We start from the raw sequence: 15,497 nt of genomic DNA on the forward strand, positions 1-15,497 counted from the left end.
CTAGGGAGATTGACAGTTCTTTTGTGTTTCTTCCATTTGCGAATAATCGCACCAACTGTTGTCACCTTCTCACCAAGCTGCTTGGCGATGGTCTTGTAGCCCATTCCAGCCTTGTGTAGGTCTACAATCTTGTCCCTGACATCCTTGGAGAGCTCTTTGGTCTTGCCCATGGTGGAGAGTTTGGAATCTGATTGATTGCTTCTGTGGACAGGTGTCTTTTATACAGGTAACAAACTGAGATTAGGAGCACTCCCTTTAAGAGTGTGCTCCTAATCTCAGCTCGTTACCTGTATAAAAGACACCTGGGAGCCAGAAATCTTTCTGATTGGGAGGGGGTCAAATACTTATTTCGCTCATTAAAATGCAAATCAATTTATAAAATTTTTCTCTCACTGTTCAAATAAACCTACCATTAAAAGTATAGACTGATCATTTATTTGTCAGTGTGCAAAAGTACAAAATCAGCAGGGGATCAAATACTTTCCCCCCTCACTGTAGGTGCCATTTGGGAAGCACGCCACGCTGTTTTTATTGGATCAACAAGTCATGCTCCCTTTCCTGCATGGAGCTGTCCTCTTTCCTGTTATTGTGACTGAGAGGCAACAGCACTCACTCACGCGGTGATGAATGTAATGGTGAGGCCATCGGCATCATCACACAGCCAGCAATGCGATGATCAAACACCCAGAAAATAAACACAACGCTCAGGTTGCCTCCCAAATGGCATCCTATTACCTATGTAGTGCACTTGATAGGGAATAGGATGCCATTTGGAACAAGGCTACTGATTTACACAATCTGCATGTCTGACCCGGGTTGACATGACCTAGCGACATGTAGTGAGCTCTGAGCAATGTTATCGGCCGCTGTACCGGTTCTGTTGTGATTTGTGATTCTCATTCCCGTTCGGAGTGATCCAAAGCCTCCGCTAATCCCTCTTGCTTGAATTTGGAGGACTGTGGGGGAAATTATGGCCTAAAACCTGCCTACTGCCAGCCCTAGACAGTCGGTCAGGGCAAACAAGACAGCCAGCCTGCGTCCTGCGCTCTTTGCAGTCCCAGATGCACTCTGAACAGCCTTCTAAGGCACCACCGCATAGACACAAAGCTATGAGAGTCTGGTGATTCTGATCTGGGATCTGGGGCTGTGTAGGCTAGTGAATCACCTTTCTGTACTGGCCACTTTGACCATAGTCAGTCCTACAAGCCCTGGTCAAAAGTTGTGCACTATGAAGGGAATAGGTGGCCATTTGGGATGGAACCCTGTCTGTCACCTACAGACGAGCCGAATACTAATCATTCGATATCAGGACAGTGTGGTGTGGTCTGCCTGGGTTTGTTTAATGTCAGTTCATTAAACCTGAGGAGACTGTCTCTCTCTGACACAACAGTCTACCTCTGGCAAGATGGTAGCCAACCTGGTCTCAAACATATTACATCTTACTAAAATCCGTGCCACTCCATTTAGTATGATATGTTACTTTACATTAGGTTACATTACATTGGCCTACCAATGTAATAGCGGTCATACAATATAATACGTATAGTATCCTACGTTTTGACCACACCAGTTTGATTTGATCCATTTAGTATGATATATTACGTTTGACTGCTTTAGTATGATATATTACGTTCAACTGCTTTAGTATGATATATTACATCCAACTGCTTTAGTATGATATATTACATTCAACTACTTTAGTATGATATATTACATTCAACTACTTTAGTATGATATATTACATTCAACTACTTTAGTATCAAATCAAATGTATTTATATAGCCCTTCTTACATCAGCTGATACTGATGTAAGCTGATACAGCTGATTCTGTACAGAAACCCAGCCTAAAACCCCAAACAGCAAGAAATGCAGGTGTAGACGCATGGTGGCTAGGAAAAACTCCCTAGAAAGGCCAAAACCTAGGAAGAAACCTAGAGAGGAACCAGGCTATGAGGGGTGACCAGTCCTCTTCTGGCTGTGCTGGGTGGAGATTATAACAGAACATGGCCAAGATGTTCAAATGTTCATAAATGATCAGCATGGTCAAATAATAATAATCACAGTAGTTGTCGAGGGTGCAGCAAGTCAGCACCTCAGGAGTAAATGTCACACCGGATAAGACAGGAGAAGTACTCCAGATATAACAGACTTACCCTAGCCCCCGACACAAAAACTACTGCAGCACATATACTGGAGGCTGAGACAGGAGGGGTAAGGAGACACTGTGGCCCCATCAGATGATACCCCCGGACAGTGCCAAACAGGCAGGATATAACCCCACCCACTTTGCCAAAGCACAGCCCCCACATCACTGGAGGGATATATTCAACCACCAACCTACCATCCTGAGACAAGGCAGAGTATAGCCCACAAAGATCTCCGCCACGGCACAACCCACGGCACAACCCCCTACCCAGACCGGAAGATCACGTCAGTGACTCAACCCACTCAAGTGACGCACCCCTCCTAGGGACGGCATGGAAGAGCACCAGTAAGCCAGTGACTCAGCCCCTGTAATAGGGTTAGAGGCAGAGAATCCCAGTGGAGAGAGGGGAACCGGCCAGGCAGAGACAGCAAGGGCGGTTTGTTGCTCCAGAGCTTTTCCGTTCACCTTCACACTCCTGGGCCAAACTACACTCAATCATATGGCCCACTGAAAAGATGAGTCTTCAGTAAAGACTTAAAGGTTGAGACTGAGTCTGCGTCTTTCACATGGGTAGGCAGACCATTCCATAAAAATTGAGCTCTATAGGAGAAACTCCAGCCTCCAGCTGTTTGCTTAGAAATTCTAGGGACAATTAGGAGGCCTGCGTCTTGTGACCGTAGCGTACGTGTAGGTATGTACGGCAGGACCAAATCGGAAAGATAGGTAGGAGCAAGCCCATGTAATGCTTTGTAGGTTAGAAGTAAAACCTTGAAATCCGCCCTCGCCTTAGCAGGAAGCCAGTGTAGGGAGGCTAGCACTGGAGTAATATGATCAAATTGTTTGGTTCTAGTCAGGATTCCAGGAGCCGTATTTAGCACTAACTGAGGTTTATTTAGTGCTTTATCCGGGTAGCCGGAAAGTAGAGCATTGCAGTAGTCTAACCTAGAAGTAAGAAAAGCATGGATTAATTTTTGAACAGAAAGTTTTCGATTTTTGCAATGTTACGTAGATGGAAAAAAGCTGTCCTTGAAACAGTCTTGATATGTTCGTCAAAAGAGAGATCAGGGTCCAGAGTAACACCGAGGTCCTTCACAGTTTTTTTGGAGACGACTGTACAACCATCAAGATTAATTGTCAGATTCAACAGAAGATCTCTTTGTTTCTTGGGACCTAGAACAAGCATCTATGTTTTGTCCGAGTTTAAAAGTAGAAAGTTTGCAGCCATCCACTTCCTTATGTCTGAAACACAGCTTCTAGCAAGGGCAATTTTGGGGCTTCACCATGTTTCATTGAAGTGTACAGCTGTGTGTCATCCGCATAGCAGAGGAAGTTAACATTATGTTTTCGAATGACATCCCCAAGAGGTAAAATATATAGTAAAAACAATAGCGGTCCTAAAACGGAACCTTGAGGAACACCGAAATGTACAGTTGATTTGTCAGATGACAAACTATTCACAGAGACAAACTAATATCTTTCTGACAGATAAGATCTAAAACAGGCCAGAACTTGTCTGTGTAGACCAATTTGGGTTTCCAATCTCTCCAAAAGAATGTGGTGATCAATGGTATCAAAAGCAGCACTAAGGTCTAGGAGCACGAGGACAGATGCAGAGCCTCGGTCTGACGCCATTAAAAGGTAATTTACCACCTTCACAAGTGCAGTCTCAGTGCTATGATGGGGTCTAACCAGACTGAAGCATCTCGTATACATTGTTTGTCTTCAGGAAGGCAGTGAGTTGCTGCGCAACAGCTTTTTCTATTTTGAGAGGAATGGAAGATTCGATATAGGCCGATAGTTTTTTATTTTTTCTGGGTCAAGGTCTGGCTTTTTCAAGAGAGGCTTTATTAGTGCCACTTTTAGTGAGTTTGGTACACATCCGGTGGATAGAGAGCCGTTTATTATGTTCAACATAGGAGGGCCAAGCACAGGAAGCAGCTCTTTCAGTAGTTTAGTTGGAGTAGGGTCCAGTATGCAGCTTGAAGGTTTAGAGGCCATGATTATTTTCATCATTGTGTCAAGAGATATAGTACTAAAACACTTGAGTGTCTCTCTTGATCCTAGGTCCTGGCAGAGTTGTGCAGACTCAGGACAACTGATCTTTGGAGGATTACGCAGATTTAAAGAGGAGTCCGTAATTTGCTTTCTAATGATCACAATCTTTTCCTCAAAGAAGTTCAGGAATTTATTCCTGCTGAAGTGAAAGCCATCCTCTCTTGGGGAATGCTGCTTTTTAGTTAGCTTTGCGACAGTATCAAAAATACATTTCGGATTGTTTTTATTTTCCTCAATTAAGTTGGAAAAATAGGATGATCGAGCAGCAGTGAGGGCTCTTCGATACTGCACGGTACTGTCTTTCCAAGCTAGTCGGAAGACCTCCAGTTTGGTGTGGCGCCATTTCCATTCCAATTTTCTGGAAACTTGCTTCAGAGCTCGGGTATTTTCTGTATACCAGGGAGCTAGTTTCTTATGACAAATGTTTTTAGTTTTTAGGGGTGCAATTGCATCTAGGGTATTGTGCAAGGTTAAATTGAGTTCCTCAGTTAGGTGTTTAACTGATTTTTGTCCTCTGACGTCCTTGGGTAGGCAGAGGGAGTCTGGAAGGGCATCAAGGAATCTTTGGGTTGTCTGAGAATTTATAGCACAACTTTTGATGCTCCTTGGTTGGGGTCTGAGCAGATTATGTGTTGCGATTGCAAACGTAATAAAATGGTGGTCCGATAGTCCAGGATTATGAGGAAAAACATTAAGATCTGCAACATTTATTCCATGGGACAAAACTAGGTCCAGAGCGTGACTGTGACAGTTTGTAGGTCCAGAGTCATGTTGGACAAAACCCAGAGTCGATGATGGCTCCGAAAGCCTTTTGGAGCGAGTCTGTGGACTTTTCCATGTGAATATTAAAATCACCAAAAATTAGAATATTATCTGCTATGACTACAAGGTCCGATAGGAATTCAGGGAAATCAATGAGGAACTCTGTATATGGCCCAGGAAGCCTTTAACAGTAGCTATAAAAAGTGATTGAGTAGGTTGCATAGATTTCATGACTAGAAGCTCAAAAGACGAAAACGGCATGTTTTTTTTTTGTTAATTGAAATTTGCTATCGTAAATGTTAGCAGCACCTCCGCCTTTGTGGGATGCACGGTGAATATGGTCACTAGTATAACCAGGTGGTGAGGTCTCATTTAACACAGTAAATTAATCAGGCTTAAGCCAGATTTCAGTCAGGCCAATCACATCAAGATTATGATCAGTGATTAGTTCATTGACTATAACCTTTGAAGTGAGGGATCTAACATTAAGTAGCCCTATTTTGAGATGTGAGGTATCACGATATCTTTCAATAATGGCAGGAATGGAGGATGGTCTTTATCCTAGTGAGATTGCTAAGGCGAACACCGCCATGTTTAGTTTGCCCAACCTAGGTCGAAGCGCAGACACAATCTCAATGGGGATAGCTGAGCTGACTACACTGACTGTGCTAGTGGCAGAATCCACTAAGCCGACAAGCTGGCTAATAGCCTGCTGCCTGGCCTGCACCCTATTTCATTGTGGAGCTAGAGGAGGTAGAGCCCTGTCTATGTTGGTAGATAAGATGAGAGCACCCCTCCATCTAGGCTGGAGTCTGTCACTCTTCAGCAGGCCAGGCTTGGTCCTGTTTGTGGGTGAGTCCCAGAAAGAGGGCCAATTATCTACAAATTCTATCTTTTGGGACGGTCTGAAAACAGCTTTCCACCAGCAATTGAGTTGTGAGACTCTGCTGTAGAGCTCATCACTCCCCCTAACTGGGAGGGGGCCAGAGACAATTACTCGATGCCGACACATCTTTCTAGCTGATTTACAGGCTGAAGCTATGTTGCGCTTGGTGACCTCTGACTGTTTCATCCTAACATCGTTGGTGCCGACGTGGATAACAATATCTCTATACTCTTTACACTCACCAGTTTTAGCTTTAGCCAGCACCATCTTCAGATTAGCCTTAACCTCGGTAGCCCTGCCCCCTGGTAAACAGTGTATGATCGCTGGATGATTCGTTTTAAGTCTAATACTGCGGGTAATGGAGTCTCCAATGACTAGGGTTTTCAATTTGTCAGAGCTAATGGTGGGAAGCTTCGGTGTCTCAGACCCCGTAACGGGAGGAGTAGAGACAAGAGAAGGCTCGGCCTCAGACTCCGACTCGCTGCTTAATGGGGAAAACCTGTTGAAAGTTTCTGTCGGCTGAATGAGCGACACCGTTTGAGCATTCCTACAGCATTTCCCTCCAGAAGCCATGAGAAAGTTGTCCGGCTGCAGGGACCGTGCGAGGGGATTTATTTTAACGTTACTATCTGTACTTAGTGGTGGCACAGACTCTGTTCATCCTTTCCTACACTTAACTGACCCTTGCCTAACAATTGCGTCTGAAGCTGGGCTTGCAGCACAGCTATCCTCGCCGTAAGGCGATTGTTCTCCTGTATATTATGAGTACAGCGACTGCAATTAGAAGGCATCGTGTTAATGTTACTACTTAGCTTTGGCTGTTGGAGGTCCTGACGAACCATGTCCAGATAAAGCGTCCGGAGTGAAAAAGTTGAATGAAAAAAAAAGTTGTGAGGGAAAAACTAAAAATATAAACGGTAATTAAAAAGTAAAAACCGTAAAGTTGTCAGGTAGCAAAGTAAGGTTGGCAACAAAACGATATATTACGTTGCTTTAGTATAATATACTATGTGCCAAAGTTGTCCGTGATGAGATTCAAACATGCAACCTTCGCTTTGCTAGACGTTTGCTCTTTTACGCCCACACATCCACCTCGACCAACGAGCCTAATTTGACGAGTCTGTGATAGTGGAGCTGCTGTGAGTGATGACCTTGTGGCCTTTTATTAGAGTTCCGATATACGCACGGGAAACTGTTGAGTGGGAAAAATCCAACAGCGTTTTAGGTATTAACCCAAACCGGTGCGTCTGGCACCGACTACCATACCCCGTTTAAAGGCGCTTACATTTTCTGTCTTGCCCATTCCCCCTCTGAATGGCACACATACACAATCCATGTCTCAAGGCTTAAAAATCATTTTTTAACCTGTCTCTAGAGGTCGACCGATTTATCGGAATGGCCGATTAATTAGGGCCGATTTCAAGTTTTCATAACAATCTGAAATCGGTATTTTTGGACACCGATTTGGACAATTTACTTTTCTTTCTTTTTTTACACCTTTATTTAATCTTTATTTAACTAGGCAAGTCAGTTAAGAACACATTCATATTTTCAATGACGGCCTAGGAACGGTGGGTTAACTGCCTTGTTCAGGGGCAGAACAACAGATTTTTATCTTGTCAGCTCGGGGATTCAATCTTGCAACCTTACAATTAACTAGTCCAACGCGGCCTCCCGGGTGGCGCAGTGGTTAAGGGCGCTGTACTGCAGCGCCAGCTGTGCTATCAGAGTCCCTGGGTTTGTGCCCAGGCTCTGTCGTAACCGGCCGCGACCGGGAGGTCCGTGGGGCGACGCACAATTGGCCTAGCGTCGTCCGGGTTAGGGAGGGATTGGTCAGTAGGGATCTCCTTGTCTCATCGCGCACCAGCGACTCCTGTGGCGGGCCGGGCGCAGTGCGCGCTAGCCAAGGTTGCCAGGTGCACGGTGTAGCCTCCGACACATTGGTGCGGCTGGCTTCCGGGTTGGAGGCGCGCTGTGTTAAGAAGCAGTACGGCTGGTTGGGTTGTGTATCGGAGGACGCATGACATTCAGCCTTCGTCTCTCCCGAGCCCGTACGGGAGTTGTAGCAATGAGACAAGATAGTAGCTACTACAACAATTGGATACCATGAAAATTGGGAGAAAAAGGGGTACAATTCAAAAAAATAAATAAATAAATAATAAAAAATAATAGTCCAACGCTCTAACCACTCTAACCACCAGTCTCCATGAGGAGACTGCCTGTTACGCGAATGCAGTAAGCCAAGGTAAGTTGCTAGCTAGTATTAAACTTATCTTATAAAAAACAATCAATCAATCAATCATAATCACACATGGTTGATGATATTACTAGTTTATCTAGCGTGTCCTGCGCTGCATAGTGCGTATTCGCGAAAAAGACTGTCCTTGCTCCAATGTGTATCTAACCATAAACATCAATGCCTTTCTTAAAATCAATACACAGAAGTATATATTTTTAAACCTGAATATTTAGCTAAAAGAAATACAGGTGAGTGACTGACTGACTGAGTGATGGTAGGCAGCAGCAGGCTCGTAAGCATTCATTCAAACAGCACTTTCGTGCGTTTTGCCAGCAGCACTTCGCAATGCTTCAAGCATTGCGCTGTTTATGACTTCAAGTCCATCAACTCCCGAGATTAGGCTGGTGTAACCGATGTGAAATGGCTAGCTAGTGAGCGGGGTGCGCGCTAATAGCGTTTCAAACGTCACTTGCTCTGAGACTTGGAGTAGTTGTTCCCCTTGCTTTGCAAGGGGCGCAGCATTTGTGGAGCGATGGGTAACGATGCTTCAAGGGTGGCTGTTTTCGATGTGTTCCTGGTTCGAGTCCAGGTAGGGGCGAGGAGAGGAACGAAAACTATACTGTTACACTGGCAATACTAAAGTGCCTATAAGAACATCCAATAGTCAAAGGTATATGAAATACAAATGGTATTGCGAGAAATAGTCCTATAATTCCTATAATAACTACAACCTAAAATTTCTTACCTGGGAATATTGAAGACTCATGTTAAAAGGAACCACCAGCTTTCATATGTTCTCATGTTCTGAGCAAGGAACTTAAACGTTAGCTTTCTTACATGGCACATATTACACTTTTACTTTCTTCACCAACACTTTGTTTTTGCACGTTTCATTATTTATTTGAGGCTAAATTGATTTTATTGGTGTATTATATTAAGTTAAAATAAGTGTTCATTCACTATTGTTGTAATTGTCATTATTTCAAATAAATAAAAACAATTGGCCGATTAATTGGTATCGGCTTTTTTTTGGTAATCTGTATCGGTATCGGCGTTGAAAAATCATAATCGGTCGACCTCTAGTCTCCTCCTCTTCATCTACACGGATTGAAGTGAATTTAACAAAAATATGGGACCATAACTTTCACCTGGATGCACCTGGTCTATGTCGTGGAAAGAGCACGTTTTTAATGTTTTGTCTACTGAGTGGAAATCAACAACAGTGATGTGGTTTAGCCCCAGTAGTTTGGCACAATCGCCAGGTAACCAAATGACAGTTAATGTTGTCCCCTTTAACCCTCCACAGTTAGCTGAGTAACTACAGAATGAGGGTGAAAGTAACGTGTTTTTGTGTTCTCTCTGTCTCCTCCTCTCTCTCTCTTCTCTCTCTCTCTCCCTCTCACAGGAACGATTCCAAGTGAAGAACCCCCCCCACACATACATCCAGAAGCTGAGGGGCTTTTTGGACCCGGCCGCCACCAGGAAGGTAAGGGAGAGTGTGGATTCTTCCCGACCAACTGCCTCAGCTTCTTCCTTCCCCTTTCAGCTCAACATCACCCGTGTTACATTCGTTTGTTGAAAAACGTAGCAAAACATGTTGCAATGTAAAAAACTTTAAACGTTTCTTATTGGATAAGTTCACGTAGTCCCTTCCCATTTAGCCACTTCTGCTTCCGTTTCATTCCTAGTGAATGTTACCCAGGGTATCCCACCATACAGCTGTGTTGCCCTGAGAAGTAGTGGGCCCTGGGAGTGAACATGGCCTTGAGGCCATAGCTAACAGGAGCGTTATGATATCGTGCCGGTGGTAGTGTTAGGGGTACCGGCTGAGGCTGACTCTCTGGCCACAGGAGTTGGAGAGGCGAGAAGGTCTTCCAGAGTAAAGTGTCAGCCAGCGTTCAGGCCTCGCCAATAGGAAGAGATTTGGCTTGCGGAGGGAGATAGTGCCGCTGTCCCGATGGGATGCGTTCCAAATGTCGCCCGATTCCCTATATAGTGCACTACTTTTGACCAAGGCCCATAGGGTATATAGGCAATTCTATAGGGAGTATGTTGCCATTTGGGACGACGCCACAAAGTTGTCTCTGTAATAAAAACAAATTAGCGCCGAGCGACTCTGCCAGAGGGACATCTCATTGCTCCAGATAATTAAATTACGCTGACCGACTGGATTGAAGGTTTCGGAGCGTGAATATGCTACGGGAGCGTGAAGAGGGCAAGAAAGCAGTTCTAGATCAGCCAATGGATGTGACTTCTGCTACGGAGATAGAATATCTGCCTATGCTGCCACCCCCCCCCCATCTTAGCTGACTAGTGACGATCTAGGTTGGATTGTTTCGAGTATTACATTTTTCATAGTGTTGAAGTGTGTTCCTCGTCTCTCCCCGATCGAAAAAGCAAAGAGAACATGTTCTGCATCTTGTATCGCGACACGCCTCGTGTTTTGGCACTCCTGCAGCCCTAGCTGCATTATCGATGAACCCTTCTAAGCTCGGGGCGTACGTCTCCCTCAGAGCATCGCCCTGCTCTTTAGGGTTGTATCCAAAAAATGGCACCCTATTCCCTTTCCAGTGCACTACTTTCGACCAGAGCCCTATGGACCCTGGTCAAAAGTAGTGGACTGCGAAAGGGAATAGGGGTGCCATATGGGACGCATCCGTAGTCGGGTCTCTGATGATACAGAACGTGACTGAAGGACTAACGTTCCTCACTGGAGACGGAGATGAAGGGGAAGGAGGATAGGAGGAGGATGAAGAGCAACACTGGAGAGGAGAAGCGAGGAATAGAGAGAGGAAGGAGGATGGTGGATGGTAGATAACAAGTGCTCATGTTGTGGTCAGATGCATGACTATGAGGAGGAGTGCATTGTGGGATGGGGCAGGGTTAGGCTTCCTCCCTAATGGCACCCTAGTCCCTATAGTGCACTACTTTTGACTGGAGCCGAGCCAAAAGTGGTGCACTATATAGGGAAATAGGGTGCTATTTGGGATGTTGGCATGGTGAACGGGAGCATGGCTCCCTGATGACGGAAATGACTGGTCCAGATTTAACTCTCTCTCGGGGTGTAAACACTTAGCACTGCCATGGCTGAAGGAAGGATTTATTACACACTATCTGCATCCCAAATGGCACCCTATTCCCTATATAGTGGTCTACTTTTGTCCAGGGTCCATAGGGAGTCCCATAGGGCTCTGGTCAACAGTAGTGCACTATGTAGGGGATAGGGTGCCATTTGGGACGCAATCACTGACTCCAGGGCCTGCATACGTTTAGGCAGCGAGCCCTCGCTGTCTTTGTTTGTCTAACACCGCTGACCAAAGTATGATCTTCCTCCATCTTTATTGAAACCGTTTGTCTCGGGCTGGAATCGAGCCTTCAGCGAGAGGCAACAGCGCTTATTAAAACACGTCTCTGTTTTTTCGACGACGAGCGGTTGGGCTCCTGTGTTTATTTTCACGTCCAAACGTCTGGGCTGTTTATCACATGCCCTGGGAACTATGAGTTGTCAGAGTCTGCTCCCTCCACAGTTGGGCTGATACCATGCTCCAACAACAGTCCCGCGTGTCCCTCGCAGGAGGTCAGCAGCCGGCACCAGAGGGAGAGTTGGAAAATGGAGAGAGACAGGGAAAGATAGTGTGTGAGAGAGCGCAGGGGAGAAAGAGAGAGTAGGGGAGAGAGAGATGCAGGAAAAGAGAGTTATGGTTTTACATTCCTGTTCAACCCCCTTTTCTTCAGACTCGGAACAATTGCCACTTTGTGCCTCTGTGGAGAGCCGGAGCTGGAGGTCATTGCCGCCTCTTTACATATGCAGGCCCCCGTGCATTCCTCTCAGCCAATAGGCAGCCAAAAAGGAAGAGGTTCATTCCAAAAAACTCCCTAAGAATGTATCAGCCATTGATTTGTTTCCAGGATGACCTCCCCGGAGCGTTCACCGTCCTCCACTCATCACAGCTCCCCACTCGACCTCTTTTCCCCTCTCTCACTCTCTCTTTGCGATCTCTCCCTTCCGCCTGTTGTCTCTGTTCTCTCTCTTCTCTTCCTCCTCTCTCTTTCCCTGCTTTTTTTTCTCTCTCTCCCTGCACTCTCTCTCGTCTCGTTCCCCCTGCTCTCTCTCTCTTGTCTCGTTGCCCCTGCTCTCTCTCGTCTCGTTCCCCCTGCTCTCTCTCTCTCGTCTCGTTCCCCCTGCTCTCTCTCTCTCGTCTCGTTCCCCCTGCTCTCTCTCTCTCGTCTCGTTCCCCCTGCTCTCTCTCTCTCGTCTCGTTCCCCCTGCTCTCTCTCTCTCGTCTCGTTCCCCCTGCTCTCTCTCTCTCGTCTCGTTCCCCCTGCTCTCTCTCTCTCGTCTCGTTCCCCCTGCTCTCTCTCTCTCGTCTCGTTCCCCCTGCTCTCTCTCTCTCGTCTCGTTCCCCCTGCTCTCTCTCTCTCGTCTCGTTCCCTCTGCTCTCTCTCTCTCTCGTCTCGTTCCCCCTGCTCTCTCTGGATCTGAGCGGCAGCTGGTAGTACTTAGTGAGGAGTGATGTGTGTGTGTGTACGTGACCGCTGTGTATGTGGGTCAGGGAGTCTGCGCAGTACACCTCACACTAGCGCCGCTTTCCATATAAACACACAAGGGGCCTCCTCCCTAATAAAAACACTGTTTCTCATCTCACATGTGCCAAACACACACCCCAGCTCAGTACTACAGGCCAAGGACCAGAGAAACCCTGCCAATGGGAACATCTCTGTACTCATCTCTCTCTCTCTCTGTGTGTTTATAACACCGGGCACTGCTCTGTTTGTCTGGCACCCTATTCCTTACCTAGTGCACCACTTTTTGACCAGAGCCCTGTGCACTATATAGGGAATAGGGTGCTATTTGGGATGCCGCCAGCCATAGACACATCATGGAAAGGGAAGGCTCCAGCTCAGCCAAAAATGGGTTGATATGGAGACTGGGAGCCTCCTCCTCTGTCTCTGTGATTGGTGATGCAATGATTCACTGTGCCATCAGGGAGGCTCTTCCACTGAACGAGTAGTGATCAACACCGGTTCTTCTGGGCGTTGATTATGAATGTTAATGGCAAAGCCCTGTCGCTCACGCTATTGCTTTTTGGATTCCGCCGCGCAACTTTTGCGTAACAGGCTGCGAGGCTTTTGTTTGGAGTCGCAGGTCTTTTTGTCTGAAAATGAAAGCAACGAGAGAGAGAGAGAGAGAGAGGTGAGAGGGAGAAAGAGAGAGAGAGAGGGAACAACCTCCCCACGAACACTTGTGTCACGTTGCATATTCACATGCAGGGCAGGTCATACACTTCAGTCCACCCAGCGTTTGTTCCTGGACTAGTAACCACGGGAACAGCACAACAGGACTAGAATGGATATATGCTGTGTGTGTGTTTGTGTAAAGGCCCTGACAGCTCAAACACAAGCCAGATCCAATTTAATGAGTCGATTATGGCCTCATCCCAAATAGCACATGATTCTCTATATACTGTAGTGCACCACATTCGACCAAAAGTACACTGTATAGGGAATAGAGTGCCATTTGGGATGCTGACGATTATATTGCTCCGGATGAAGGAACTGCTTCTACGCAAAGCAGACATTGGAATGACTACGGTAAAGTCAAGCATTCTATAAGCAGGACTGTCCATTATGTTGACTGTCATGCTTCCTGGCCCTCTGTTGAATGAGAAACGACCGATGATATGGTTGGTGAAATGCCCCACAAATCACTCAAAGTTCATCCCGACATATTCTATCGGTCTACTGAATACGGAACGGAGTGATGAAATGTTCAAAATGTCTCTTTCTTTAACCCCAGAAATTCAGACGGAGGGTGCAGGAGTCCACCCAGGTCCTGAGAGAACTGGAAATTTCATTAAGGACCAATCACATAGGGTGAGTAATAATTAAGATTAAGTATGTGAATGTGAAGGTCAAGTGCCTGCGTCCCAAATTGGTACCCTATGGGTCCTGGTCAAAAATAGTGCACTAGAAAGGGAGTAGGGTGCCATTTGGGTCTCATCCCAGGTCAGCTGTGTTCGCAGGTGGTAATGAGGCCAGGGTGCATGCTGGGAGCTGGAGGCAGGATGAGGCAGGATAAGGGATGATAAGGGTCAGCAGGAAGCAGCGGGGGTTGATGGGACTGGATCAATGTCACTGGCGACACGGCACTATTTTGTGACCCTGTGAGGACAGGAAGGAACAGCATGTGAGGACAGGAAGGAACAGTATTTGTTCCAAATGGCACCCTATTCCCTACACAGTGTACTACTTTTGACCCGAGCCCCCAGCCACAGACAGGAGACCAGCCACCCAGCCAAGTCCTACCTAGACAATACAACCCCAGGCAGACTCAGTTACATTACAACAGTCACACAATCTCAGCATCCCAACAACACGAGATGCCCCCCCCCCCCCCCCCCCCCCTCTCTCTCTCTCTCTCTTTCTCTCTCTCTCTCTCTCTCTCTCTCTCTCTCTCTCTCTTTCTCTCTCTCACACTGTCTCTCATGTCTCTCTCTCATCTCTCACTCTCTCTCTCCTATATCTCTCTTTCTCTCTCCATCTCTCTCACTCTCTCTTTATCTCTCACTCTCTCTCTCTATCTCTCTCCCTCTATCTCTCTCCCTCTTTCCCTCTCCTTGTTGTGTAGGCCTATCACAATGTCAAATGAGAATCCCAGACCGTTCACAACGTGAACCACATGCCGAGCGCCGTCTGCGCATTGTCTTTGAACTAAGACTGTGTGTCATTTCTCCTTCTAGGTGGGTGAGAGAGTTCTTAAACGAAGAAAACAAAGGCCTGGACGTACTGGTGGAGTATCTGTCTTTTGCGCAGTACGCTGTCACGTAAGTCCCCCCCCCCCCACGGCTCTTTCTCCTTTCTCCATGTCCTCCTATAGCGCGGGCCAGACAATGAGCACAATGGCCCTTTTTTTGTTTGTTAGCCTAATCAACCACGCATCTCCTCGACACCCTGCAGCCTGCTTCGTTCTCAGAAACACAGAGTCACTGGTCGTATGTGGCGACCGGCCCTGCTCCCGTAGACTCTGTCTACGTCCCAACTGACACCCTATTCCCTATATAGACCTGGTCAAAAGCAGTGCACGGCATAGGGAATAGGGTGCCATTTGCCGTGCATACGTTCAACTCTGTGTGGCATGTAGATTCTATTCATAGATGGAATAATTACTCGGTCCCGGGGGGTTTCCATTCAGAGCCAATGGCGTTTTTAGTTACGTTTGTATTTGCTTTCTGACCCTACGTTATTGGTCTGTCCAACACGTTTCTAATGGTTACCCCATCAGTGAGTGTTTACCTTGATTACCCAGGTACTAGTTAGTCCCCTGCCTTTTTGTTAGAAAACAGCCACAGCTATAAAAAAAATATAAAAAAATAATACAGGGGGAGGGGTGGGGGGATATCTGCCCTCC

General features: G+C 46.4%; 1 protein-coding gene across 12 annotated transcripts in view; it reads left to right on the forward strand.

The window, feature by feature from the left end:
• Positions 1-15,497, forward strand: part of LOC110504152 (formin-like protein 2) — an 85,706-nt gene that overhangs the window by 38,245 nt on the left and 31,964 nt on the right. For all 12 annotated transcript variants that reach the window (XM_036974296.1, XM_036974299.1, XM_036974300.1 and 9 more), the window contains exons 3-5: positions 9,495-9,575; positions 13,887-13,963; positions 14,830-14,913. In XM_036974296.1, coding sequence (XP_036830191.1) covers positions 9,495-9,575; positions 13,887-13,963; positions 14,830-14,913 — 242 coding nt within the window. The remainder of the gene's footprint in view (positions 1-9,494; positions 9,576-13,886; positions 13,964-14,829; positions 14,914-15,497) is intronic.

The sequence above is a fragment of the Oncorhynchus mykiss genome, chromosome 3, assembly GCF_013265735.2.
Source record: "Oncorhynchus mykiss isolate Arlee chromosome 3, USDA_OmykA_1.1, whole genome shotgun sequence".
In the NCBI taxonomy this organism is placed as follows: Eukaryota; Metazoa; Chordata; class Actinopteri; order Salmoniformes; family Salmonidae; genus Oncorhynchus; species Oncorhynchus mykiss.